Source organism: Fomitopsis serialis, assembly GCF_022376445.1.
Source record: "Fomitopsis serialis strain Sig1Antser10 chromosome Unknown B0H18scaffold_164, whole genome shotgun sequence".
In the NCBI taxonomy this organism is placed as follows: domain Eukaryota; kingdom Fungi; phylum Basidiomycota; class Agaricomycetes; order Polyporales; family Fomitopsidaceae; genus Fomitopsis; species Fomitopsis serialis.
Window position 1 is genome coordinate 1 of NW_025955124.1, and position 27653 is coordinate 27653.

At 55.1% G+C, this 27653-nt stretch overlaps 8 protein-coding genes across 8 annotated transcripts; 3 read left to right on the top strand and 5 right to left on the bottom strand.

Moving 5' to 3' along the window:
* B0H18DRAFT_137871 (uncharacterized protein) lies at positions 1–766 on the top strand. The gene is made up of 4 exons (XM_048036818.1): positions 1–128; positions 211–251; positions 394–522; positions 586–766. Exons 1-4 carry the CDS (start codon positions 87–89, stop codon positions 623–625), a joined length of 252 nt encoding a protein of 83 aa, XP_047886458.1. The 5' UTR covers positions 1–86; the 3' UTR covers positions 626–766.
* A 2829-nt stretch (positions 767–3595) lies between these two features.
* On the bottom strand, positions 3596–4471 carry B0H18DRAFT_1145524 (uncharacterized protein; the record flags this gene model as incomplete). Its single annotated transcript, XM_048035684.1, has 2 exons — positions 3596–4227; positions 4286–4471. The coding sequence occupies 2 exons, from the start codon at positions 4469–4471 to the stop codon at positions 3811–3813; spliced, it is 603 nt and encodes a 200-aa protein (XP_047886459.1). The 3' UTR covers positions 3596–3810.
* A 1903-nt stretch (positions 4472–6374) lies between these two features.
* B0H18DRAFT_1045983 (TLD-domain-containing protein) lies at positions 6375–8819 on the bottom strand. The gene is made up of 4 exons (XM_048030772.1): positions 7261–8819; positions 6980–7203; positions 6818–6925; positions 6375–6766 (listed from the first exon to the last, which is right to left on the bottom strand). Exons 1-4 carry the CDS (start codon positions 8419–8421, stop codon positions 6607–6609), a joined length of 1653 nt encoding a protein of 550 aa, XP_047886460.1. The 5' UTR covers positions 8422–8819; the 3' UTR covers positions 6375–6606.
* Positions 8820–9285: 466 nt separating this feature from the next.
* B0H18DRAFT_1046001 (uncharacterized protein) lies at positions 9286–10325 on the bottom strand (the record flags this gene model as incomplete). Its single annotated transcript, XM_048030773.1, has 3 exons — positions 9286–10068; positions 10137–10200; positions 10310–10325. 3 exons carry the CDS (start codon positions 10323–10325, stop codon positions 9513–9515), a joined length of 636 nt encoding a protein of 211 aa, XP_047886461.1. The 3' UTR covers positions 9286–9512.
* Positions 10326–18039: 7714 nt separating this feature from the next.
* Positions 18040–18771, top strand: B0H18DRAFT_887226 (CTR copper uptake transporter; the record flags this gene model as incomplete). The annotated part of the gene is made up of 3 exons (XM_048041163.1): positions 18040–18317; positions 18368–18604; positions 18669–18771. The coding sequence occupies 3 exons, from the start codon at positions 18040–18042 to the stop codon at positions 18769–18771; spliced, it is 618 nt and encodes a 205-aa protein (XP_047886462.1).
* A 390-nt stretch (positions 18772–19161) lies between these two features.
* On the top strand, positions 19162–21564 carry B0H18DRAFT_1046010 (iron reductase). Its single transcript, XM_048030774.1, has 8 exons — positions 19162–19208; positions 19295–19445; positions 19518–19810; positions 19868–19951; positions 20005–20320; positions 20373–20541; positions 20589–21051; positions 21108–21564. Exons 2-8 carry the CDS (start codon positions 19393–19395, stop codon positions 21485–21487), a joined length of 1758 nt encoding a protein of 585 aa, XP_047886463.1. The 5' UTR covers positions 19162–19208; positions 19295–19392; the 3' UTR covers positions 21488–21564.
* Positions 21565–21593: 29 nt separating this feature from the next.
* Positions 21594–22896, bottom strand: B0H18DRAFT_1046015 (uncharacterized protein). Its single transcript, XM_048030775.1, is given in 5 exon segments — positions 21594–21793; positions 21806–21857; positions 21974–22584; positions 22649–22693; positions 22760–22896. The coding sequence occupies 3 exon segments, from the start codon at positions 22816–22818 to the stop codon at positions 22068–22070; spliced, it is 621 nt and encodes a 206-aa protein (XP_047886464.1). The 5' UTR covers positions 22819–22896; the 3' UTR covers positions 21594–21793; positions 21806–21857; positions 21974–22067.
* Positions 22897–24010: 1114 nt separating this feature from the next.
* On the bottom strand, positions 24011–27598 carry B0H18DRAFT_887247 (uncharacterized protein; the record flags this gene model as incomplete). The annotated part of the gene is made up of 11 exons (XM_048041165.1): positions 24011–24199; positions 24261–24363; positions 24416–24574; positions 24632–24753; positions 24802–24864; positions 24915–24956; positions 25012–25324; positions 25390–25529; positions 25586–25614; positions 25666–27176; positions 27474–27598. The coding sequence occupies 11 exons, from the start codon at positions 27596–27598 to the stop codon at positions 24011–24013; spliced, it is 2796 nt and encodes a 931-aa protein (XP_047886465.1).
* Positions 27599–27653: the final 55 nt, after the last annotated feature.

The following is a 27653-nucleotide window of genomic DNA, read 5'->3' on the forward strand; positions in this document are numbered from 1 at the left end:
CCATGTCCAGATAACTCTGGAAACAATCCAGCTGAGTCCAGACTGGCTGCCGATCGTTGGCTGGCATAGTGGTGTGGACATGTGTTATGGCATGCTCCTCTGGAATCGGCTGGGATTTGCGAAGACAGGTGAGATCGAGTGTTGTAACGGTTTCGTGCTCGTGTCACTGACCTGGAGTCGTGTCGTTGCCGTTACAACATTTGTTCTCAGGTGCATGTCGTTTCTGAGAGTGGTTCTCCCTCCGTGAGTTGGTATGTCGTCGCGCTCCCACACAGCATTCCAATCGCTCTGCGCCCCGCGTCTCCATATGTCCTTGTTCAGGTCTCGAAAGTACATTCCGTTTGGGGCGAACATGCTGGCAATCGTGCTATGACGGAACTGATCAGGGATCAGGCGATCACACGAAGGTAGTCGCGTCGAGACTTACGCAAGAGCGAGGAGCGACGCAACGAGAAACACGACAAGTGCCGATTGTAGAACAACGCAAGAGGCTGCAAGTACCACGGAAGTATGGTGCGGACGGTGAGAGGCTCGTACCTCAGTCACCTGCTCTCGGATGGAAGCTGATGATGTGGATGTGTGTAGGGAGCAGACGACGACGACGACGAGCAGAAATGTGCGATAGCCACACGGGCGCTCACGTCCTCGTACGGGTCACGGGGTCTGAATGCACCAGGAGCGCGGGCTTCCTGCAAGGTCGAAGGCGTGTCGAGACGCGAATTCAAATCAAACCTCCTTTGATATGCTTCTGACTGTCCGGGAGGTGCGGCTTTACGATCCTCACATTCGCAGGTGCGGTGTCTTATTCACACTGGGACACAAATTGCAAAATTTGAAGCCCACATCTAGTGCAACGCTATCCGCCGTTCATCCATTATACTTACATTTCCGTATTTGACATCAGTTCCTAACAGTCTCTGCATTGTACCCCGCTCCACACCCCAGCCCACACCGACTGTTGCCCCTCCTTACCTTTGAGGGTTTGTGAGGAGGCCTACGCGCTTTGTTCAAACCAAGGATGTCAATTTGTGCTACTGGTCGATGCCTTTGTTATGACCTACCAAACCTAGCGCACGAAGTGCTCCATCCCCGGCGACTGACAGCTAATACACGGCGGGTCCTGGTTCCTGCCTGGATCCTCGACAGTGGACCAGCCTCACGGTTGCCTGTTCGCCCTCCCACCCTGGGATGCTTTCCAAGCTAACAGAGCTTGTCGTACTGCCAGACGTTGTGCGGTGATGAGCACCATGTCCAACAGTGCCTGCGTCTTCGCCTACGATCACTTCAGCCACTCACTCTGATCGATATGGATGTTTCGAATAGCTCACCATCCATCTGCACGTCTTCGCCCGCGATGATCTGCCACGGTGTAACTCGGGTAAGCATCGTTGCATTGGATTACTGCACGGGCTCACCTCTTCGTAGCCCATCGCATGGATGTTGACCTCCATTACGTACACCTCTTCAGGGAACTCACGCTCGAGATTCCCCATTTCATCCAGAATCTCCAAAGGCGGAAACACGCCGTCCGACACGAGACGAAGTGCGCCTCGAATTGCCCAATAACGAGTCGCAAAGCTGTCCTGCTCAGTCATGATGGGCTGGCATGCGACCTCAGGTGAGAACAGATCTTGTAACGGTACCATGCATGCGCCAACTGACCTTTTGTGGCTTTGTTGCCGTTTCGAAATCTGTTCTCAGGCCTGCCGCAGCGTCGGAGGAGTCGTCATTGTTGTATACGACTACACCAGGGCTTTGTGGTGCGTCCAAGTGTAGTGCTGCTTCTGGATCTTGTTCTCCGCGACAGGATATGAAACACGATTCATCCGATGTGTTCATTGTGAAATGACTCGTCTATGTTTGTTCAGCAGTGGCCGGTGACTTGGGACTATCGCGTCGAGACTTACTCAGTGGCGAGGGCACGCTGACGACAATCGCGATTTGGAGGTGTTCAAACTAGGATATGATAAGGCGGTGAGGTCTCAAGTAGCTGTTGTATGGCTGAGGATGGTTCTTACAGCCCGAGGCCTCTGTCACAGTGGACGATGCTGGTATGCGCAGAGAAGAATGTGGTGGCGAGGAGACTGAGAGAGGGTGCAGGCGCTTACGCGCCGTTGGCAATCACGAGATCGGGTGAGCTCAGGCTTTGTCGTCTCGTTCCTCGATTATTGCTGACAAGCTGCATAGATTATAGGAACTCCGTGTACGATGTGTATCGGACATGGGGCGTAATGAATGCAGTACGGTCAGCTTGTCATGATAGCGGTCCCTCGTCGTATTCATAGACTCGCTATGTTGTGAGCCATTGCTCATCCAGCGGCGTCTTTGTCTCATGGTGTTCAGGCCATGAACTCTCGCAGTGCCGCTCCTTCACAGAACAGAAACCCGCCGGGCGTGCTAGGGTGGATGTGGCTATCTGATATTACCGGAATGGACAGATAACCCTATGGTGAATGAACACGGAGTGGAGAAGGTTGGCGAGACAATTGATGGTCGAAAGCGAAGGTCAATAGAGAAGCAAGGGTCATTCCCTATTTTGATTTCTGTACTATTTTTTGCTCATGCTTCGCATCTCTTCGAGTGCAGGTGCGGAAGCTCGTCCGATCGAACAGGCCTTCGTACTCTCAGTACAGCTGTTGAACGGAGGACGGATGGTCAGGCTGGCGACGGACACCGAGATCGCTATGCTTCGACTGCCGTTGGTAAGTCTCATTCTATATGACTCTGTACATCGGCATAGACTTACCTATAGTCAAAGTGAGTTCTTCATTATGTGCGCGTACCGTTGTTTCGCCTTGCCCTCCAGTCTTCGACCGAGGCCACACCTGCAGTGCGAGGGCGCAGACCGCGTCGTGTGATCGTGATAGTGCACAACGTGAGCGATCACACTGCCTGCATTTTATTTGAAGCACCACTTACCTATCACCAGAGCTCCGGCATTACCTCTCCTCAAGAGACAACTACACGCGAAGAACGGCTCCAGTCCGAGCGGATTTCCTGGCACAGGAGCTTTTTGACCACTATGATCACAAGGCTTGCCATAGCAATTAATTTCAACGTGCTCCGGACCTGACAATCAACGTTGATGAGCTATGAGGCAGCTTAACACGCACCTTGGTCGCGACAAGACGAGGCGTCCATCCCACGAGCGATGCCACACCACCTTCCGAGGTGTACTGTGCGGCGTCAGATCCCGGATTAGGTGACGTCTTTTGTCTTCTCGGAGATGCTTGCAATTGATAGCCTCCGGCAGCGATAGAGGAAGGAGAACAAGGGACGAGGACGGTCACAAGCAATGAGCCTCATGTCGATGTGGGCGTCTACGCGCTGTTGAGGCGCGACGCGTTGGTCACGGGGACACGACGCGTTGCGTCTGCGTATCCGAGTCGGGGCCTGCGTCGTCTGGATGGTTGAACGGGGCGCGCAGTCGAATGTGGTATAAATCGAGTCCCCTCGCATCTACAGATGAACACATAATCCCGTGGATCTGCGTGTGGGCAGTCGGACCCGGGCGCTGGCGTCGATTTCATTGGTCGTGGCGGCGCACTCGCTTGCAAGAACAAAGAAATGGTATAGGAGCAGAAATGCGAATACAAGACGATACATCGCTCGAGCCGTTCGCCGAGCATCCTTTTTTCCACCGTTTTCCGATCCGCCTTGCATTATGCCACTCCATTGCCTCTGTGACAACCCTAACTCGTACTTCACTGGATGCCTAGGTCGACCGCACGCCCTGAAAAGGAGCAGCCCGTCAATGCGCGCCATTCATCGCATATAACTTCGACTTACCGGCTACGCGGAGAAGCTCGCCTACTTCCTGCCTCCAGTCTGGTTTCGGGGCGTGGCTCTGACCACCTCTGCCCAAGTCCTCACTCGCACGCTAGCATCCGGGATGCTCGCGAGGGTTGCCGAGCTCTGGGTACTCCCAGAATCTGTACGCTGGTGGGCACTGGGCATCCTAGACCCATAAGCCCTGCGGATCGTGCCGCCAATGATGTGTTCGGCCTCTTCGATGGTCGTAGAAGTTTCGAAAATCTCGTCGTCCTGCCACGCCAAGGGGTCCGTCGCCCCCCGCAGGGTACCTCCAACCATGGACTCGGCCTCATCGACAGCTGTCGATGTCTCGATGATCTCCTCGTCGTTCCACACGATATTGTCGGGTGCGCCGGCTGCCCCGCTGGCTCCGTGCTCGACCGCCTGAATGTCGATATCATCTGTTCCAATTGGCTGTTGTAGGAGAAAAGGTGAGATCAGACGATGTTACGGCTCTTGTTATGTCACTGACCTGGTGTGGCATTGCTGCCGTAACGTTTGCTGGTCTCAGGTGCATGTCCTGGTCGGAGGAGCCTCCGTCCTGGCATGTCGCTGGCCAATGCACAACCCAGCTACACGGTGCGTCAGGGTCCCTCCACAAGTTCGCATCTGGGTTTTGATAGAACACCCCGTTTGGCGCCAGCGTACTCCAAGACATACTAATACGATACGATCAGTGATGAAGAGACGATCTGTCAGAATATTTTTCAAAACGAACTTGTGGCGAAGTAACGACACGGCCGGCAACGACGGCGATAATTGTCCAGAAGAGAATGCAACGAACGTTTGTGGGGCAACAGAGGCGCGTGGTGTTGTAGGCAAGGTGAATCTCTTCGATATTCTGCACTTATACGAGGGCTGGCACCGCGTTGGTGGGCAGACAAAGGAAAGATCGCAGCAGCACGCACGAGTGCGCGACGGTTCGATATGGACGCTACTATGCGAACTATCGGTCACGGGATCTGGATGCGTGCAGAAAATCATGGACGACGTTCACAGCAATGCATGAACTTGGATGCTATGGAGTTGGTGGCATTTGCGCTTGCAATGCGATGGTATCAGTGCGATCGGAGGTTCTCTAACAGTACAGCATAATACAACACTCAGCGCGGAGGCGTCCATTTTGCGAGATCTTCACCGTCCCCTTAGCCTTGCATCATGCTATCTCTGGTTGCCCACGACAGCTTCAACCACTGGGTCCCAGCTGACTGTTGGGCTCACCCGAAGACGGTTAAACACCACAAACAACTCGTCAACAAACCTCACGATTCCATTTACCTCAATGTGTCAGCTACCAGGAAGAGGCAAGCCATGCCTCTTGACGGACGGGCCCCGCCTTCCTATTCTGCGGCCATGAATCGTATGTGAGTATTCCTCTTGACTTGAGGCCCGTGCCTACCTTGCCGCGGCGTCGTTCTTGATCAGATCAGTTAACAGCGTATGTAGATTGTAGGCCACTGGCACGGGTGTCACAATCGTGCGAGACTGCCAAAGATGCTTTCACAAGCTCTCAGGTGAGAGCAAGGATTATGAGGTTTTCACTATATCGTAGTTGTTACAACTATGCGGCAGCATCGCCGCAGCTAAATTCCTCGCGCATGGAGCACTTGCGCCTCGTTGGTCACAATTTGAATGAACGAGCTTCATTTCCTGATACACTGTATGCGCCTCATTCCTATGTGATACAATCTCGTCGCCGCGAAGATACATCAAAGTTCGTGAAGGTCATCAAGACACCACAGCCAGCCTTCGTGCTCACACGTGTACACCGCCGGTCAGTGCGTTTGTCCCATGCGTCGTAGCACCTCCTCCCGGGCCGTACTGATCCAGACCTGCCGCTCGAGTCTTTTCACTTCCATTTCCACCTCGGATTGGGACGGCGGCTCTTGCATCACAATGGTTAGTGCGCCTCGGACCATGTTGCAGCACGTCTGGTACTCGTTCTCGGAAGCGGACTATCGTCGTGTTTCCAGGTGAGCATTGTGGACGTCTTGGCAATGTCAGCATCGCTCACCGAACTCCGGTTTAGTGTTGTGGATCCCTGATCCCTTGCTCGGCCCGTCTTCGCTGGGATCGGCTGGGGAGCGTTCCTCAAGTTACATTGTGGCGTCTTCAGATCGTAGGCCGGTCCTCTGTGCTTGTAAATTCCTTTATGCTTGTAGGATCCTTTGCCAGTGTGCCTGTAAGATGGAGACATCGCCGATACATTCTTGTTGTCCTGGGCCGGGCGAGGTAACATAGTTCGATGCAGTTCTGAGTGTGTGGCGCAAGCGTAGAAAGACGACACAGCGCAACTGTCCCTCAACTTCGTCTTATATACACGACGAGCCTTGCTCCCAGTGGCGATGACGGGGTTCTCCCGCCTGGGCTGTACAATAGACGGGGCAAAGCGCGTGCCAGTGTAATCAAGAAGACAGGGACAAAGGACGCAGTGGCAGGGAGAGACTTGGCGACGAAGTCCCAGGTTGTTATTCGCTACTTCTCAGCGTCATAATTGGGCGTACCAAGTAGCCATGAGGTGAACCTCGTGGGGTCCACGCATTCGAAGGCAAACTACTGAACCCGATCCAGGTCCGCATACGCGCTTTGACCGTGAAGATAGCAATATCCAGACCAAATTCCCGATATAGGCGTTCGCATCAATAAATACATCCATGTGCGGTATGCAATACAGTCTACAAACATTGCGAGTGTATGTGAGGGGGTAACAACAATCCGATCAGTGTACAGCAGCCCCGAAACGCAAGGCCAGGCGTGCCCGATCTCTCCAGTTCGATGGGCTCCTTTCCAACATCATCCGACGCCCCACACCTCCAGCCCGACGCACTCGAATCTGACGTTCTCCCCCTGCCTCGGCCCCGCGGAGCAGAGCGGCTCGTTCTCAAACGTAGGACATCGCGCGGACGAGCCGTCGTTCAGGGTATCGTCGAGGTAGAGGCCGTAGTGGCCATCTCTGCAACGCACGGATCAGCCAAGATTGAATGCAGATCAATCGGGTACCCACCCTCCACCGAACGAGAGGTACTCTGGTTCGCAGAGTGCGACGTAGTCGTTTTTGCCCGTCCACTTGTATATCCTCACACGCTGGCCCGGCAGCAGCCTCCAGAGGAACCTACGAGCAGCAATGAGACACGCACCCAGACGATGCAAGGTCGATTAGACGTACGACTCGCCACTCCCGTAGTACGCGCCCTTGCTCAGGTGTATGCCCTGCCCCATCCACACGCCAAACACCGCATCGCCCGAATCACGCATCACGACGAGCGCGCCCCCCGTATGGTTCTCGCACCGCCTGTACAGCGTGTTCAGCGAGATCCCATGTTGGTCCAGGCTGTACAGGAGGTTCCACGCCCTTGGCAGTCGCGCCAGCGCCGGAAAATACGGCCTCAGCTGCCGGTACCTACGCATTAGTCGTGCGCAGACACCAGAAATTGAACACACACGCACCATATCTGCAAGCTCAACCGTCAGTACCGGGGTCGTCATCTCCTTCCGCCCCACCAGCCGCACGCTCTTCCTCTCCGAGTTGCTCTTCTCGTACGCGTCTGAGAAGCCCTTGTCCCACTTCCTGTCCCCGTCGAAACCCGGCGCGCCACTCGCAGGCACGAACGGCGCCACGGCGAACGGTGTCCCGTGTGTGATCGCGGAGTCCAGCGCAGCTGACTGGAAGAGGTGCGCGGGTAGAGTGGATGCGTGCGCAGGCGAGAGCGGCGCGGAGACGGTGCCGTTGTGTGCGAGTGCGGACCCTTCGTCCGTGGAGCGCGTCCGCCCGGAGCGCACGGTGCCGGAGAGGAGGGAGGACACCCAGCGGGCGGGGCCGTACGCGGGCGGTGAGAAAAACGACTGGCCCTGCGCGCGCTCAGGCTGTATCTCGGGTGGGACGGGGCGTGGGGGTGTGGGTGGCGGCAGGGAGGGCGAGCGGACGAAGCCGGTTGGGCGCGAGGACGAAGGTGAGAGGTTCAGCTCGGACCGGTTGTCTTGTCGGTGCAGTTGGCGGGATTGGCGGGTATCGGCGGAAGAGTCTAGAGAAGTAGAGGGCGATGGGGAGGTCACGGGGATGGGCGCGTCGGGCAGGAGGTCGAGGAGGGAGACCTCGGACTGCGGCTGTGGCGTGCAGTGCCCCGTTGGGAGCGGAGAGGGGATGGGCGTTGTATGCCTGCTCGTACTCGCGGTGGGCTCACCGTTGTCTAACGAACTCAGGAAGTAGAATGGGTCATTCTCCGCCTTCAACAGCTCGTCGAGCACGTCGTGCTTGCTCTTCTCGTTCGCCGCCTTGGCGTCCTCCGCGAAGCGATCAAAGAAATCCGCCTGCATTCCTTCAATGGGTGAGAAACCATCTTTCGAACTACCGGAGCCAAGTGGGTCGTCGGTCGCGGGTACCGAAACGAATGCGCCAAAGTCGGAGTTCGTCGATTGGTTGCGCGTGTGAGCGCCAGGCCGCGACGCAGCGGTGTCCTGCTTGACGGGGGGCGCAGGCGACGCATGAGGTGTTGGTGGTTGGAATAGTGTCGCAAAGAGGTCATCTTGGGAAGATGCGTCTGAGGTGGTAGCAGCAGAAGGCGGGATTGCGGATTCAGGAGGAAGCGGGATCAGCGGTGTCGGTAGCATCGTGCTCGCGATCGTCTACCCGAGCTTCCTTAGCGCATCCAGCTTGCGATCGTCCTGCCGTACGAAGAACTCTCGAAAAGCGGATAGTTGGGCGTAGAGAGGGTACGCGGTCACCTTGAAACCAACGAAATCTGTGCGCCGAAGGCTGAGCGCTGAGCGACCACCGCCCATCCATGTTGGGTAGATGTGCTCACTTTGATGTCTGTATCACAGTCGAGACTAAGACAGACACAGGTCGTTGACGCACAGATCGTCAGCACGGGATGAGACGAGAGAGGATGAGGTCTGGAGGGAGAGTGGTCGACTGAGTCGCGGTCGAACGCGACCGTCGTAACTGCTGACCAGCGCTTAAAGCAACGATGATACACGCACATCCTGGACCGGCGCTTAATATACAGTACGTCCGCGTCGTCAGTCCCAAGGCGCGGGCTATTCGCGTTTCTGTGTAGATGTACTGTCTATCACACATCTCTCAGGTAGAAGAACATCACAGGAAGACACATAGGAGTGGGAGGGAAAATTGCGAGCTCGAAAAAGCGCATTTGGCAGTATCGATTGTTATAAGTAGGGCTTACTATCTACTTATATGCGCTATGAACTGAACTGAACTGATTAAGAACGACGCCACGGCAAGGTATGCACGGACCTCCTCTATACACCGTCCAGAGAAAGACACGCTTTCGGTCTCAAACATTGCTCGTGCAACCGTCCATGAACTTCGTGACTTCCGCTTGACTTCCGCGCCCAAACGCGTCGAGATCCCGTGACTGACAAACAGACGTGTAAGCGCCCGTACTGCACCAAGCCACACTTCTCCGTTTCGCCACTGTCCCCTTTGTACACCGCCACGCCATCGACACCCATCCCAGAGGAGGAGACCGTTACATGTCGCCCTTTCTGTCTCCCCATACAGAGTTGTTGCTTTGAAGCCTCTGTTGGTCTTGTACGCTCCGCAATTGTTGCTCCCATCACCTCATTGCCACTGATATTCGAGTAAGCCTCGACGCGATTAATCTCGCGTCGCACCTTCACCGCTAATCAGATCATCACAGAATGACTTCTGCCGAGCTAGCATCGAAGAGCTTGTTCTTTCAAAGCGTAGAAGACAACGTCTGGAGGATCGACATACCGAGTAACTGGAACGTGCCACAGCACAACAGCACAACAGCGAATGGAAGCTCTCCACACCAGGTCGTGCACCTAAAACCAGCCACCAGTACGGCACCGATGCAATGCCAGGTCAGTGACACACACATAAAGCTGTAATGGTGTCTGGTCTCACTTCTTTGTCCCCAGATCGGTGCTGCCCCGGGCGACGGTGTTCGGAACGACAACGAAATACGAGAGTCGTCACCAAGACTCGACATCGCCGAGTCCTTGATCAAGAGCTCCCTCTGGAGGGCCGCGAACGATGGCTGGTGGATGGACGACGACGCCGTGGAGACGTCCACAACCATATACGAGGCGCGAAGTGCCTTCCATAGGACTGTAGGGTCTGGGCGGCCCACTATCCATCGGCGCACGAGCTTTGGGAGCACCCAGAGTTCTTCCAGTCTCGAAAGCCTGCCCAGGGAGGATATACAGACTGTCAGCGGACGCTCGAGAACCTGGGCAGACGTAGTGAGGGCCACTTCGCGGAAGGCGTGACTTGTCAATTAAGGTCTTCTTGGCCGACGCGATGGTAAGCCTGAGTCGGGGTTTGCTGTTCATGACACATGTCGACGTGGTGGTGAACAGCCTGGCTGCCTTCTCCGAACAAATCCGACGGCCAGCTAGGATCTGGCTAGAGTTATCACAGGGGGGCGGACGTAGCACAATGCAAGGCGAATTTCGGATTGATGTGTAGTGTTGTACTAGTAGAGCCTCCGATTGCATTTCTTCACGCTACCCTGAGAGCGAGGCATAGAACTTCGAGCGAGCGACTGGAGTAACAACAGCGTCAGAAATCACCATGACGCAAGAGCGAGACCTGGGCCAAAGACAGGATTCTAGGCTCATACACCGCTGGCAACATCGTCTACGGATATCGCGAGGCATTTTCGCGCTGCAGACGCGTCAGGGTCCCGTGACCAAAAGTGAACATTTAAGCGCCAATACCCAACCATCGCCGCGCACTTGTCTTCGCCACTGCGATTCTTTGTCCATCGCTCTGCACCCTTGGCACCTGTCCGAGTACAAAAGTCAGAGAAAAACAATGACGCTATACATACCACATGATTCTGGTATTCCACAACCACTATCCTCGTTCTGCACTGCACAGTTGTGGCCGTCGCCATCGGCCCACGAGTATGTTTCGACGCCATCCTCTATGCCGTGTCGCTTCATCGCTGACCATATCATTATAGCATGCCGTTGAAGGAGCTAGCTGCGAACGGCTTGTTCTCTCAAAGCACGAAGGACAACATTTGGAACGTCGACATACCAAGTAGCTGGAACGTGACCGAATATCCTAGAGCAACTACAAACCAGAATCCTTCGCATCAGGCGACGTCCCTGAAACCAAACCCCCATACGGCAAGCACCCAGAATCAAGTCAGTGATACAGACACGGAGCCGTATTGTGGTTTGGCCTCACCTTTCTTTTCAGGTAGTCGAAGGCGAACCAACCACTGCCACTACACGAATCGATGAAGCACTCAACAACTTCAGTTGGGATGACAGCGAAATTTTAGCCACATCGACGGTCGTAGACGAGGCTGATAGCGCGATCGGGGGCTCCCTACAGAGAGCCATGAGCGACAGCGAGTGGAGAGACGACGATGTCTGGGAGACATCAACAACCATCTACGAGGCGGCGCTCGTCGCTGGAGTTGTGTTTGAGAGGACCGTGGGGTCTGGACGGGCCGTCACCCACCGGCGAGTGGGCTCTGAGAGTACTCAGAGCTCTGCTAGTATCGAGACCCTCCACGGAGATGGGGACAGCGTGCGTCCAAGGACTTGGGCAGACGTGGTTCGATTCGGTTCCTTGGGCAAGAATAGGAAGACGGAGCCTGCCCGTCAAGGGGCATGGCCTGCCTTATTCTGGTAGCTGATGCATTGAGGTGAGCTGGGATCGTTAGGTCTGCTTTGTAATGCGTGTTGACGAGCCGTTGTTTGTGGTGTTCAGCCGTCGCTGGGCCTCCGTGGCTGGAGTTGTCGTGGGTAACTGAAGATGGTATAATGATAATGCAAGGCCATGGGAGTAATGATATCGCGCAATGGAGGCTCCGCGCGCTGTTCGAGTGTTGTATTATGCTGTACTGTTAGAGATCCTCCGATCGCATTCGTCCTGACTCTTTCTTGAGAGTGAGCGATGTGACAGGCACTTGAGACCATCGCGTCGCAAGCGCAGGAGCCAACCAACTCCAGAGCATCCAAGGTCATAGCTTGCTGCCGACGTCGTCCGAGAGGCATTTCTGCGCCCTCGGACGCGTCCATATCCCGTGACCGATAGTTCGCATATTAGCGCCCATACCGAACCGTCGCGCACCCGTCCTCGCCGCTACCATCTTTCCTTTGTCTGTCCACCAACGCGCCGTCAGCCCTCGTATAAGCGCAAAATATCGGAAGGTCTCGCCTTCCTTACAACACTGCGCGCCTCTGTTGCCCCACAAGCTCTTGCCACATTCTCCTTTGGACGATCCTCGTTGTCGTCGTCGTCCAAGTCGTTACCTCGTCACAAGTAAGTTCTGAGGTATATCCCAATAGATCGTCTCTTCATCACTGATCGTATCGTATCAGCATGTCTTGGAGTACGATGGCACCAAACGGAGTGTTCTATCAAAGCCCATATGCGAACTTGTGGAGGGACCCTGACGCACCGTGTAGCTGGGTTGTGCATTGGCCGACGCTATGCCAGGACGAAGACTCCTCCGACCAGGTCATGCACCTGAGACCAACCGAAATTACGGCAGCAATGCCACCGCAGGTCAGTGACATAGCCAGAGCCGTAACATCGTTTGATCTCACTTTTTTTCTTCGCAAACCAGCCGGTCGCCACAGCCAACGTCGAGACCCTGGTTGTCGAACATGAACCAGCCGTCGCACCCGATGCACTCGAAAACCTCGTATGGAACGAGGACGAGATCGTCGAAACGTCGACGACTATCGACGAAGCCGAGTTTATGGCTGGCGGTACCATCCGAAGGGCGATAGACTCCTTGGCGTGGCGGGAGGATGAGATCCTGGAAACCTCGACGGCCATTGATGAGGCCGAACGCATCGTTGGGAGTACGCTCCGTAGGGCTTCTAGGTCAGGGCTGCCGACTGCCCGCCACCGCCGCACAGACTCCGGCAGCACCCAGAGCTCAGCGACGCTGCAGAGTATCCCGGATGCTAGCGCGCGCGTGAGGACTTGGGCGGACGTGGTCAGAAGCGCGGCCCAGAGACAGAGCGGAAGCAGGAAGTAGGGGTGAATCGACGGGCAGCAGGCAACCTTGTCCTGGCAGCGGGTAAGTCGAGGTCCTTATACATGCCATGGGTAGTCTGTATTGACGAGCTCTTCCTTTTTTCAGCGCGTGCAGTCGACCAGGGCATTCAGCAAATTACGAGTTAGGGCAGTCGCGTGGGGAAGGGGTGTGGCACAATGCAAGGCCTATCGGAACGTAGGAAAGGGATGCTCGGCGAACGGCTCGAGCGATGCATTGTCTTGTATTCTCATTTTTGCTCCTATCCCATTTCTTTCTTCTTGCAAGCGAGTGCGATGCCACGACCAAGGAACGACGTCAGCGCCCGGGTCCGACAGCCCACAGGCTAAACCGCGGGACTACAGGTTCACCTGTAGATATGATGAGACTCGACTTATACCACACCATTGAGTGCGCGCCCTGTTCGACCATCCAAACGACGTAGGCCCAGATACGCAGACGCAACGCGTCGTGTCCCCGTGACCAACGCGTCGCGCCAACAGCGCGTAGACGCCCACATCGACATGAGGCTTGCTGCTTGTGACCGTCCTCGTCCCTTGTTCTCCTTCCTCTACCATTGCCGGGAGACATCAATTGCAAGTGTCTCCGAGAAGGCAAACGACGTCACCTAATCCGAGACCAGACGTCAAACAGTACGCCTCGGAAGGTCGTGTTGCATCGCTTGTGGCTCGTGGCAAGAACGCCACTCGTCTTGTCGCGACCAAGGTGCGTGTTGAGCTGAATTGTAGCTCATTCGCGTTGATTTTCAGGTCCAGATACGTCGGAATGTCTTGACATGGCAAGTCTTGTGGTTTTGTTAGTCGAAACATTCCTTTGCGAAGAAGACCCGAACGGACTGGAGCCGTTCTTCGCGTGTAGTTATCTCTTGAGGAGAGGCGATCCCAGAGATCTGGCGCCAAATGATAGGTAAGTAGTGCTTGAGATGAACTGCAGGTAATGCGATCGCTCACGCGTGCGCCATCATGATCCCACGACGCGGTCTACGCCCTCGCACTGTAGGTGTGGCCTCGGTCGAACACTGGAGGGCAAGGCGAAACAACGCCACGCACACATGACGAAGAACTCACTTCAAGTCCAGGTCAGTTCATACCGGCACACAAAGCCATATAGAATGAGACTTACCAACGGCAGCCGAGGCACACAGTGCTCTCGATGTCCGTCGCCAGCCTGACCATCCGATGTCCGTCCAACAGCTGAACTGAGAGCAGTGTTCGATCAGACAAGCTTCCAACCCTACGCTGGAAGAGCTACGGTAGTACACGCGTTGTTTGTCTGCCAGCGGTTCGCTTGACGGTGAGGGCCAGGGCCCAGTGACCGCGATGGTAAGTCGTCGCCCTCGCGCAAGACATCATTTGTTTCAAGCCTCTAAGAGTTCTGTGAACTTTTCATTCAGTGACGGGCCGCTGGCGAGTTCATGATGCTCTACTGCACATTCCGCATCGAGCGATCGAACCAAGAAAACCACGTACGCTTCAGTGTTATGCCCCATTCAAAACCGGATTTCCGGAGATCTCCCCCATACAACTCGTGTTGCAGATCAACCGACGACGAGTGTCAACAGAATCGAGGTCGGTGGTTGCGCTGAAGGGCGAAGGACAGAAGGGCGGACGATCAAGGTGCGATAGAGGTCTCGTGGATCGGATGTCCCCAAGATGTCCCTTTGCTCACGAGACTCCTCCTCCCGGCGCTGCAGACTCTTGAGCAACTTCGAAGTGCGGGGCAGCACGTTGGGCCCTCCGAGGCCTCGAAGGGGTCAGAAAGGGTCAGAAAAAATGACTGCTACCCGGTTGACCTGGAATCGACCTGCTGGCGCAGCGCGAGGGCGAGGATGGCTACAGCCGAGCAAGTCGCTGGAGTCTGCTCATAAAAACCGGACGTGCCAGAGTCAAGAGGTTCAGGGCAGCACAGGTAGTAGGCCACGACCACAGCAGCAGGTTGCATATTAGCAGTGGATGGAGGGCGAGGTGGTCCAGGGGGGAATAGACGCCCGAAGAGACCCGGGTGGCGTGTTTGAATTGCAACGCGTCTCGCGCGGCCAGTGGCGTCTGCAGCCTTAAGCTTAGTCTGAGACTACGACCACGTCTACTCAACGCCTACTGCTCCCAGTCAGCCCGGAATCATGTGCTTAGTGCACTGCTGGTAAAGAACTTCGAACGATCATAAACATGATCACAAATGGCGGTACACGATCTCGGTACAATAACTCGATTGGAGCTGGGGTCAACGCATCAGTGCAGGTTTCAACGAAGACACACTGGCCGTCGAACTGCCAAAGCATCCCGGCATTGAAACCAGGTCAGCTCACCGACTCTCAGGATCTTGGTTATGGGGAATCAACGTGATAGCCTATACGAGAGGCGAGCCAGCACGTCGGATGCTGAGCCTTGTAGCGATGTCTACTTACCTCCCATGAGTGATGCGACAGGGCGGTGAGTTTTTAATATTACGCCTCAACAGGTGGAGCTACAGGCAATTTCTGGAAACGCTGATAGTCTTCTTCCCGCTAGCTTCCACTGACGCACCTCGAGAATCGCCTCTTTCACGAAGAAAACAATGTCACGTACGCCCCGTTGACGCTGTCCCCTTGAGATTGTTTAACTTGAAGCGAGATCATGTCCGCACGGATGATGATCCTGCTGCATGCTACTCACTATCAGATGCCCACTGTTTCTTGTCGCGGCCTTCACGTAAGTTGTCAGGGCTCGTGCTGCGGACACACGGACAACTTTCTAAGCGGCCACGCCCGAAATGACATAAGACTGGAAGCAAACGCTCCGGTAGCGTGCCCACCGGTGTCACGGTTGACGACTTCCAGTGCAACCTTCCGGCGACGATCCTGCAAGTGTGATATCAAGACGCCCGCGGCCAATTGGAATCAGCGTGAAGATCGACTGAGGAATTGAATCTTGCGCCGGATTCTTGCCGCCCGTGTCTGTCTGGTTGGACGCACATTGACGTCGACGATCCAATGCAATAAGGTTCGGCCATACAATAGGTCGGACGTCCCTTCAAGGCGGGCTGATCGCGGGCAGTGTGGAATACGGTGCGCACTGTTGTTGTGCTACACGCGTTGTGCTGACGTTCGGTGATTCAAGTGGTACTGTCGGACAAGGCGAGTGAGTGTTAAGCAATGCTGTCAAGATGATGAGTGTCTTTATTACTATTCTTGTTATAGACGCTGTTCGACATTCGTCTACAGTTCACACAAAATGGCAACACGGTAGTGTGCGATTCCGTGACCCATGATGTGATCTTGGTGGGGATTAGGACGGTCAAGGACTACGGTAGTAGCAACATTATAAGTACTTAGACAGTATTCTGTTCTCTTCCATTAGTTCCAGAGATATAAGGTACCCCACAAAGCGATAGTTTTCGAGATGCTCAAAGATGCTCAATGTGTGCGAAGGACCCAAGGAGACAACGACATCGTGTCTATTTCCAAATGCGGTTCATTGAACTTTTGAACTCCGCCCGCGCGAGCCAATCACAAAATGAGCGCAGCGCACAAATGCCTCGCCTGCCTGGCGTGTGCGGTGTCACAGTTCGTCAGCGCGTCAGCTCGCTCGTTCAAGTTGCCGTCTACCATCTCGTCGCCGCTCTCACCGCGTTCTCGACCAACGTCCGCCTCCGTCCCTCAGCCACCTTGCTCGTGGAGTGCCAGCGAGACGCATTGACCTGAAACATGCGGAACATCATGCTCACCGCCACGATGATCAATACGACGGTGGACATTGGGCGCATATAGTCTGTCCTCGAAGCCACTCTCCCACTCGGAGATAACGACGCTCTTCATTTAGTCTTCCCTCTGAGATCTGGAACAAGCTACGACCGTCACAAGGCCTCGACACTAATACGACTATGCGTATTGGACGAACGGTGGGGCATTGCCATGATATCTAGGTTTTGGGTGGCAGTCGAGATTCACGAAGCATAGTCTGCTGTCGACAGGGTGAGGGATAAAGAGTGTAACGGAGACACAGGTATGTCTCCCTTCTCGCACGATTGCCCACTGACCTGTCGAGTGGGAGGACACCCTCACGAAGCTCGACCGCACGGTAAGTCATTTTACAGCATATACGGCGCGTCTGTCCGGAGCTCTGGCTCTGCAGCGCCTATATCCGAACATGCTAGCCGCCTCGGAGGCGTATCGAGTGGGGGTTTACCTCACGAAGCTCGATATGTCCTCATTGCTCTACTGTTTCTGTGGCACCTGCACGAACGGCCGGTTTTCCCTGGCTCAAGAAATGACGACAAATCTGCGACTTCTGTATGTTGCTCTATCGATGCCTCTCGGACTCTGTGGACATCTAGTCATCCCTGACGGCACTCGACTATTTTCTTTGCTTCGTCGACGCCCAGATGAATTAACCCCGACTGTCTTTCTTCTGCTTCTCCTTCGTGGCTGCTCAGCGTGGCCATTTTTGCTACCAGTCTTCAACTACCACCGGCGCCATTCAGTGTACACATGCTCTCTTATCGCAGGCCTCACCTCTGGATCAACGTACTGCTCCATGCTCGCGCCTATCTTTTGGTCTCTGGACCACTCGCCGGCCGGGGGCTTCGGCTTGCTATTCTGAGCAACTGGCTTGCACTTGCTACGGGGTGCATCGCAGGCCCTTCACAACTTGGTACCCATCGATACCACCGTCACCGATGCGCCCGCTGTCCATGGTGCGTGCCCTGTCGCGGGCTTCGTTCTCCGATATACTCCTCCCGGGGCGCCCCTCCTGACGTGCGTCGTGCACCCTACATACTCGGGGACGTACTACAGCCCTGACTCGGGAACTGCGTGCTACGTTCCGACCGATGTCGATGGCGAATGCCATGCCGCCGTTTTGACTACGCGCCCGGATGCGGTCCGCGCGCACCCACAGGCCCTGGATACCATCCGGTGAAGAGTTCAAGCCGAATCGGCGACACCCCCTTGCAGCGTTCTCGCATCACACTTCTGTGCGAAGACAGGGAAGATCCACTAGAGAAATCCACTTGCATGCGTCGGAACCGCAGGACTTGGCGAACACCGACGGCGACTGACCATCGTCTTCGGCGCCTACCGTATCCGGTGTTTGTTTTGCTTTGCTCGGATTACGTAAGCGCCTAGCTCGACTTCTCGCTTAAACAGCCTCGCATCTCGTCGTCTTCGCTCTAGCGGCAACTGTATCGCCCTCCTCCCTCAACGATGTGCTGCTGTCGCTCTGTGATGCCCTCCTGCATGTGCTACCTCGTTTGTCTGTGCGCACTTTTCGCTCCAGTTGCGCAGGCGGCGAGCAACGGCATGGACATGTCCATGGACGGCGCGATGGACCTCGCCTCGGCCAACATGTTGACGTATCTGCATTTCACGCCGGGAGACATTTTGTGGTTCCAGGGATGGGTGCCAGGGAGCGCGGGCGCGATGGTGGGAGCGTGTATCGGGCTATTCCTGCTTGCGATGGTAGAGAGGTGGATCGCCGCGGCGAGGGCGGTTATGCAGGCGCATTGGGCGCAACGGTACGTCGGTTCTGCAAAGCGTTGTGTGGAAGGTGCTCATCTATCTGAAGGGCTCGCGTTGTCGAGCTCAATACGGGTAGCAATGCTAGCCTACCGACGACTAGATCATCCGCTGTCGATGAGAAGAGGTCTACCTCCTCTCTCAGCGTGCCCGTCCTGCATTCGACTCTCCCCAGAACTATCGGCCTTCGCTCCGCTGCGCCGTTCATCCTCAAGCACGAGCTGCCGCGTGGCATTCTGCTGATGGTGCAAGTCGCGCTGAACTACGCGTTCATGCTCGCTGTGATGTATGTCGTTTTATCGTCGTCTCTCGAGGACAGTTGCTGATAGTCTGCTTCGCCGTTCTTGCAGGACGTTCCAATTGGGCTTCATCTTCTCGCTTATCGTTGGGCTCGGTGTCGGAGAGATGCTTTTTGGGCGGTTCGCGTCCCACATTGAGCTCGTGCATCTGTGAAGAGCTTCTGAATTGTAATGGAGTTATGTACTATAGGCTGTTGGTTCCTTCGACGTGCATCCTGCGCTATCTCTCGCTCTTCCCTTCTCGTTGTCCAGCTATTCTTACGCCTTTCGAACGAAAAGATGTTTCGCATCATGACTATCGGATGTATCATAATGACTGCTCTATCATTCGCCGTGTCAACGTGTTAGCCATCCTAGCTTCAGATGTCGGTCCGGAACTTGAACGTGCTCTGGTTGTGCTGGTAGAGAATTGTGCCTTTCGGTCCTCGCGGCGGCGCAATCTGATGTGGACGTTCTCCTGCTGCGCCGCCGTTCCTCGTCGCCGTCACCGTCGCTGTCGGCCGCGTAGCGCGCAGTCATAGCAATGAGGGGCGGGCGCACAAACCAGAACTTCTAGACCGAAGATCGCAACAGGGAGGAGTCAATTGCAAACTGATAAGATTGAAATGCGGGATCAGTCACCCCCGATTGGCAGGAGGAAAAAGTCTTTCACCAAGCTTTGGCCCGAACAAACTCACCTCCGCCACACTTGTAGGCAGTAGCCACTCGGACTAGGCAACCCAACTCCCCTTCATCCTCATCATCCTTGGATCGCAAGAGGGTGTGTAGGGCAGCCATGTCTTCGTACGGTACACCGCCGTCTATCCCGTCTGCGCTGCAGCAGTACAAGTGAGTGCTCAGCCACCGCGTTGAGGCGTGGAAGACTTGGGAAAATCGGTGCTCACGGTCATGCTCCCCCAGCTCTTACGTCGAGGACCCGAAATGGCAGAGGAAGTTCTCAGCCATTTGGGCGGCCGTCGCGGGCGTCGCGATATTGCTCTCGCTTCCCCATCTTATTCGATCGCTCAGACATGGAGGGGCCTTGCGTGGTTTATTCGGCGTTTCCGAGAGTATCGCTGCACAGCGCTATGCGACTATCGGGGACGCAGACGTGAAACCTAGAACAAGGAGACGGACATTCTATGGGCTAGTCGAGACTGTCTCATCACTGTTCTGGTGGACTGTCCCCGCTGTTGGTCTGACCCTTGGCCAGCGTAGGGTTTCATCTCGCCAAATTATAACCCGCTCGCTGATCTCTATCACTTCCACAGTCCTTCTCGTGGCAGGATACCTTGTTGCGGTGATCGTCTGCATTACGACCGATGCTCCTCTAGTGACGAATCCAAACCGAGCAGGTGTGTTATTACTGGTCTTTGACCTCGACAAAGTGTACTAATTCTGTACTCAGGGTTCCTCGCCCTGGCACAATTCCCGGTTGTCTATCTGCTCGGGACCAAGAACTCCGTCCTCTCATTACTTCTCGGTCCTGGGAACGGCTATGAGAAATTGAACTTCTTGCACCGATGGGCCGGCCGCGGCATGCTTATTGGCGGCGTGATCCACGGGGCGCTCTGGATCCGCAATCACCTGGAATTCGGCCTGCCCATTCTTGGCCAGCAGAAGGAGACGTCGGGCGTGGCATCGCTCGGTGTCCTCTGCGGTATCACGCTCTTCTCGCTGAAACCCGTGCGGCACTACTTCTACCAGTTCTTCTTCATCTCCCAGTAAGTATGCCTTTGCCTGTTCGTATCTGACGTATATTGACGTTCACGTTAGCGTCCTTGGCTACGTTTCGTTCACGATCTCTATCTGCTACCACACAGAGTACGCATGGACGTGGGTATACCCTCCGCTTGCGTTCTACGGCCTCGACATGCTCTTGAGGCTGTTCAAGTACCGTATCAAGGACGCGACGCTGGTACCCATGGACCAGAACATGACCATTGTGCGTGACGCAGGCCCTCCCCAAAAGCAGTGCTAACCACCTCTTAGATCCACGTCCATGACTGCACGAAGGGCTGGCAACCGGGCCAGCATGTCCGTCTGCGGGTCTTTTTCGATGGACGCATCTTCGAGTCGCACCCACTCACGATCATGAACGCACCCTCGCCCGTCTCGTGTGTTCCCTCGCAAACCCTCTCGCTCGCCGCAAAGGCAAAGGGTGATTGGACACGTGCGCTGAACGCTTACGCCGTAGAAGAACAAGCGCGTTTGCTAGGAAGCGAGAAAGGCGAGCAACCTGGCATCCCTGTACAGGTTATGTTGGATGGGCCGTACGGCGGGTGCAGCATCGATTTGGGTCGATACGAGAGCGCGTTGCTGATTGCCGGCGGTTCGGGTGCGACGTTCACACTCTCGCTACTGGACGATATCATTGCGCGCTGCGTGAAGTTCGGCCGCCCAGGCAACGAGAGGACGAGACGCATAGAGTTTGTTTGGTGTATCCAATCGTACGGTAAGCTGGTTTGCACACATCCCTCGTGACACTCTTTTGACATCGTCGCTTTCTAGGGTGCATCAACTGGCACGCACAAATGCTCACCGACCTCGCGACCGCCGTCGCTGGCACATCACTAGACCTCCACATCTCCATCTTCGTAACCTGCCTCTGCAACCCCGACGCCGTCCCCACCATCCCTAACTCCGACGTCGTCCTCTTGCGTCCCACCATCGGCAACCTGCTCCACCAGTTCATCACCCCACCGACGGAAGAGGAGATTGCTGAACAGCCGAAGCTATCTTGGGTCGGTTTGGGCGGTGGAGTGGCCGTGTGTGCTGCAGGGCCAGAGTCGCTCACGACGGAGACGCGTAATGCCGCGGCGAAGTTAAGTCTGACCAAAGGACTGGAGCTGGGCGGTTTGGGGCTGCACACCGAGACTTACGCCTTATGATCATGACACCCTGGGCGTTCGAAATTGCTGCTCATGTATTATATGTCATCATGAATTCCAAACATTTGTACTTCGGATGCACGGTGAGCAATGTCTGATCTGCTTCTCAATCGAATACCGGCACTGGCAAAGTGTACCACCAGAATCCGAGTCGAACGAGTGCACCAGGAGCTGAAGAAAATATTGTGCTCATGCGTGGGTTCAATTGCGAGAGTCAGCTCATCCGGAACGACTCATCTCGACTCGCAACTCAATGGTGCTATTATTAGCAGTACAGCACGTGAGCTACCATTCCCACCGTCCAGATTTGGTCCAGATGGCAGAATTCCAACGTGTCCTCGTACGTCCATCGACAGAGAGACCTGGAGTCGTCAATATTCCAATGTCGAGCCTGAAAGCCTAAAAAAGGGTTCACAATTATCTTCGCAGCGTCATGTTCACTCTGATCAATATGCTAAGCATATGGTACATGCTATTACAGAGTCAATCATCTTGGTATGTGGTCTAGCCTTGGTATTGGCTGACGGTTTCTGACTTCTGCATGGCCCAGTGTATCGAGTACTCCGAGCGCAAACAAAGTCTAAATCTTCCAGTAGTCTAACGCATTCTCTCCCTGCTCGAACAGGTAACCGCCCACCCCAGATACCACTACCATCCTGTTCTCCTTGACAGCAGCGCGCAATTCATTCACCGCCGCCCTCCCGAATGCCAAATTTGTCACTCTCCCACTGTCCGCCTCTTCCTTGCAGCTCTGTATGGCCTGACTGATGTCCACGTCGATCGCCGCAAGCAGCGTCTCCAACTCGCTTCCTTCCATCCACTTTATGCCCTCCGCCGCCTTTACGATCACCGCGAGGATCTTGAGACTCGCGAATCCGAGTCCGGCTCCGTAGAGAGCTCGGACCCGTGACAGAACTTGTCGCAGTTTATCGGTAGGTGCACTTAAACCGCGCGATGTATCGGAAATGAATAGGCCGTCCGGTGAAGGAACGCTCGGGGCTCCAGTTTGTACTAGCCTGCGTCGCGCCAGTGAAGCAAGGCTCGATGCCGATGCCGGGGGGCTGGTCGCGATCATCCCTCGTACGATCGCACGGAGACTGTAGAACGTTGTTCGCCGAGGTGAGCTTCAGCACTCCACTGTTTCGTGAATGGGGGACTCACTCTTCCGCGTTAGCGTTAGCGATGAATGTATCCATCATGAGGTTCCTGTGTGGGGCACGTTATAGAATGCTAAGGTTTTGTAAGTCTTTCTTATCATAGCAGGGGACTAACACATGGCCGAGCACTGAAGATGCCGTGCGAGAGGAGAGGTCAGAGGAGGGCGCTGGCATTCAGGCCCAGACAGTTTGCACAAGGATGAAGGGAAGATTCCCTGATTGAGCGGTAACCTGTGCTTTAATACTGTCAAGAGATGTCCTACAGTCTCCGCGCGGAAATGCTGATGCTACATGTTTGCGCGCCACGCGTACGGACTGTGAACACGGCTGTGTTGAACAAGGGATGGGCCCCTGAGCGTTGCAGAGAGCAACTCGATGGTATCGCCGGACTTCCGCCGTCACTGTATGGCCGACATGCACTTTGTTCGGGCTTGTTTTCCGCGGACGCGGTGGATGCCAATGCAGACACTGATGTGGTCGCAACGTATGAGGTGCGTACGAAACTCGCGTAATCGATTGTGCGCGACCTCACTCCCAGGACTCATAGGCAATGATCTCCAGGTGAGTTAGTCCATACGTTATGGTATCCGTGGACTTGTCTGTCACTTGGCATCGTATGCCTGGTCTCCGTTCTCGCATGGTCCTACAGATGGCTCTGAATGGGCAGACCCACTCGAGAAGCAGTGTAAGGATCATTGTGATTGCACTGGCTACATGGAGATGCGCCACATTTCATCGAAACACTGACAATCAGGTAGGTCGACAGATGAGATAGAAGGAGGCCGTTCCATTGGAGACTGCTCTGAGGATGGCAGCCAGCGCAGCGCCGTGGTTGAGACGAGCAAGCTCAGTGGGTCATGGTGTTCTTCCATACCTGTCTGCAACACGTACATCAAAGGATCTGGGATACTGACTCGGTATATTGAGCGCCAGATCTGCTCCCAGGCTAGCAATGTCTTGGGTCGGTGAATCCAGTCGCGATTCATGTTCCATACCTCGGCCAATCATGGTGACCGGCCAGGGTTGCTGGTCATTCAAACTCTTTGGTTGCCGCGACATCGCCATCTCAGCCATCGCCCGTGTTCATGGCTCTTATCAAAGTGATCTCCACGTTTATGATAGTAGATCTATGACGGATGGGGGAATGACCGACGTGCATAATTGCCTTCGATCCATGCGAGCGTCTTAGAATGTGTAAATCACTGGATTTATGCAAATGACGAGGAAAGAAACATTAGACACCGTGTATAGCAATATCATCATCGGCGTATGTAACCTGTGCTCTAGCTGTACAACAATTGATACCGTGAGGAGATGCAGCATGTCCGCGATGCAAATACGAGAGAAAATGCGACAATGGAGTTCATTATAATTTGCTGTTGGACGGAGTGAAAGAGTTCAGGCGTTGGATTGGCTGCAGTTTCTTCTTGACTTCCCGCAGGATGGTCGTCTTCGGCTGCCAGTCATCAAATGCGTCTCGCAGCTGGGCAAACTCTCGCGCAAATAAATGGGCGACTCGCTCGTCGGCGATCATATCACGAAGTGACCAAGGAATCTATGGAATGTTCGACCACAGTCACTATTTGATATGTCTAATAACCACAAGATGGACGCACCTCATAGTCGTTCTGTTCCTCCACAGCATTGAAAGAATCTATGTTGAGGTCCGCATGCTCTGTATCACCATCGTTGGTTAGGAAGAAGTACTTCACTGCCAAGCTGCCGTGATTCATCAGTACCGGATGCCTGCTGGCACGAGACATAGACTAACGAGAATGTGGCGAGCTCCTCGTACACGGTTGAGTGGCCGATGCCACTCAATGTGCCAGCTGTAGCTTCGGACAAATGTAACAGCAGGCCACCATCGGACAGGCCCGCGTTCAAGATCCGGATAAGCAGGACAAGCAAATTGGTCAGAAAGTCGGAAGAACTAGACGTATGACATCCGTAAGCAGCCAGACGGCAAATGTGAACTACAAGGACGCACTGATATGCATCACCGTCGATGTACAAAGCGCGCAAAATTCGAGGGTGCGAAGCTGCTGTGAATAGACCAGAATAGATAGGGACAACTTGGTCGTTCAGAGAAGCGATATACACTATCTTGGCCTACGAGGGATGAGAATCAAATATCCTGTGCTTGATAGCCCCACTTACACCGTGATCAACAACATTCTTGAGCGCTTTGACGTAGTTCTTCGATAAACGGGACTGAGTGTTCTGACAAGCAGTGAGTTGAGGCCGTATGTGGATCCAATCAGTTATAGTACCTGGAATTCGAACAGCTCCCGTGCCGAGGCATGTTCGAAATACTGAATTAGTCCTTGTGTCAGTCCTCTTCGCCGCCACGAACGACGAGATGCACACCTGAATATATGGCTGTAATAGCGAGCTTATCCCGAGGTACCTCAATGGTCCAAGGTGAATCCCACACAGCGCCAGGAAGCCGATTCGCTGAGCTTGAGTCACTGGCTGAGCAGCACCGCCCGGAACCACTGCAGCGGCTGTCTTCGTCAAAGTGTCCACGCTCCGCGACGTGAGAATGTGACCATCGCGGACCAAACGATCAAGCAGATGTGTGGCGACGATGCATCCTTGTGAGTGCGCAGCCACAAAGATGACATCTGCCGCATGAAGATCTTCCATCCAGTCCTCATTTGACAGCAACTGGTCGTGCACCCTGAGACACGTGGAAGACGGCGCGATGAGACTAACACGCGGGATACCATCGATCTTCAGACTTACTTCGACACCTTGCGCTCGATGGTTCCGTCGCCTTCCAGTGGTACCCTAGTGATCTTCTTGAACTTGAAACCGTGTTCCTGCTCAAACTGATCCAGTGCTTGACAGGTCATGTCCACGAACTTGGTACTAGACGATGGTAGCTGTACGGATCTAGGTCAGACAGATTCTTACAGCACCATATGAGGTGGAGGCTCACTCCACCAGCCAGCGTCCTAGTCACCGCCCCTACAAACAGAGCATCAGCATCAGCAAATCATCAAGAATTCGACAACGGACCAGGAGACCACCCAGCCACACCGATCACGACTACCCTACAGCCTCCGTTGAGCATGTATGGGTTGAGGGTCTCCCCAATTACGTCCAGCGCCTTCGGGAGCTCCTTGCCCAGGTGAATGAACTTCGCCTCCCGCTCCCGTTCCCTGGCCTTCCCCTTGCCTTTGCCCTCGACCTCGTCGTCCCTACTGAAGAGCACATCGCTCACGAGTGAGAACGTCTTCGAAACCTTTGCGAGTTTCGACTTTCCCCGAGGCTTCGGCGGGACGAGCGAGCGCGGCGGCGATAGGAAGATCTGCTCCCAAGTCGGAAGCACTAAGTTCTTGAGAGACGGTGGCCGGGGCACTGTCGCATCCGCGACACTGGACGCTCTGGACGGCGCCGGAGAAGGCGACCGAGCAGTACCTTGTTTCAAGTCACTCCTCCGTCCTTCCACGGCGGAGACAGAGCCAATGGACTTCTTGTGGGCGTGCTCGCGCCTCGCGGAAGGCAGAGACGCCTTCGAAGAGGGAGACGCTGGCCGCGGCTGCAGATGGTCGTTGCCTGACGCGATAGCTACGGGAGCGGAAGGTCCCTCTTGTTTGTCTTCTTCCTCCTCGTCGACATTCATCACCTCCATGCCGTTCTCATCCTTCTCCTGTCCATCGTCCGATATGGTCTTCGTGAGCAAGGCTTTGGACATGAAGAACGACACCCAGCTAGAGCGACTCGCGGTGATTGACGATTCGATAGGGTTCTGTGATTCCGTCGACGGAGACGTCGTGCTGTCGGCGGGCGGTGGCGGATCGGAGGCGACCGCTATGACAGGAGGCTCGGTTATGTCTGTCTTGTCGTCAGACGAATCTTCACGAGCGAGTGCCTCTTCTTTGACCATCTCGGACTCTGACTTGACGCGTCCGCTTGAGCCACGCTCGTCTTCCGTCGCTTCAGTGACCTGGACCGTAGATGGGCCCGCATCCGCGGGGTTGGGAGACATGTTGTACCAACCCCACGGTGAATACCAAACTGAGTTATGGCTCTTGGCAGTCTCAGCAGACAGTATCGATGCCGGTTTCCGGCTGGTAGGAGATGGACCCTCCCGGATACCATCGGCACTCGTGCTCTTCTGCATGTCAGGTGGCGCCTCCTGGGCCGGAGACCTCGCTACAGCAGCAGGTGCAGAAGCCGTAGAAGCCGTTTGGGCCATTTCCGGGGCAGGGGATGTAGGAGATGTCAGCTCCGGTTCGGCATTTGCTTTCACCGTGTCAATCATGAGAGCCTCCGGCTTCGTAGGTCTGTCCGAAGTAGGCTGAGTGCCCGAACCCCAGGCTACATAATCCCACCAGGACGACGTATGTGCCTGCTGATCAGTAGCCTTCGGCGTCTCGTCATCAGAAGGTGGCCTCGGCGATGTCGATGGCCCATCCGCAGACAATTCCGGAGTGGGCGCCTCAGATACTGGTGACCGCGCGGGAGTGGATTCGGTAGCCGAAGCGCCAGACGAAGGTGGCTCAGGATCTGGTGCAGTGATTGAGCTCATCATTGCCCGCTCAATCTTTGTTGGAAGAGGTGTACCAGGTGGTGGCTGAGACTCTTCAGCTGGTGGTACAGAGCCATTGTTATCTATACTAGCGCTAGGCACGGAGTGCCGTGAGGTAACTCACTTTGAACTGAGTCACCATTGCTCTCCCCAACTTTGTGCTCGCCGGCGCATGTCGAAGACTGTAATTGACCTGACGGACAGATGTCATCAGCTGTGCTTTCGGTGCGCATTGCACTACGTACCCGCAGCATCCTTCACTCCATCCTTCGCGACCTCAATTCTCCCAGACGTCGCTCCATCCAGCTGTGCACTCACTTCCGCACTCTTCACAGCCTGCTGCAACGGGACCTTCGGACGTCCAAGCAAAGGTATTCGCAGCGTGAAACGGCTCGTCGACGGGTTCAAGTCAGACATGGAAGGCTTGCGCCCCATCGATGGGTCATCCTGAGGCTGCACCTGTGCACGCAAC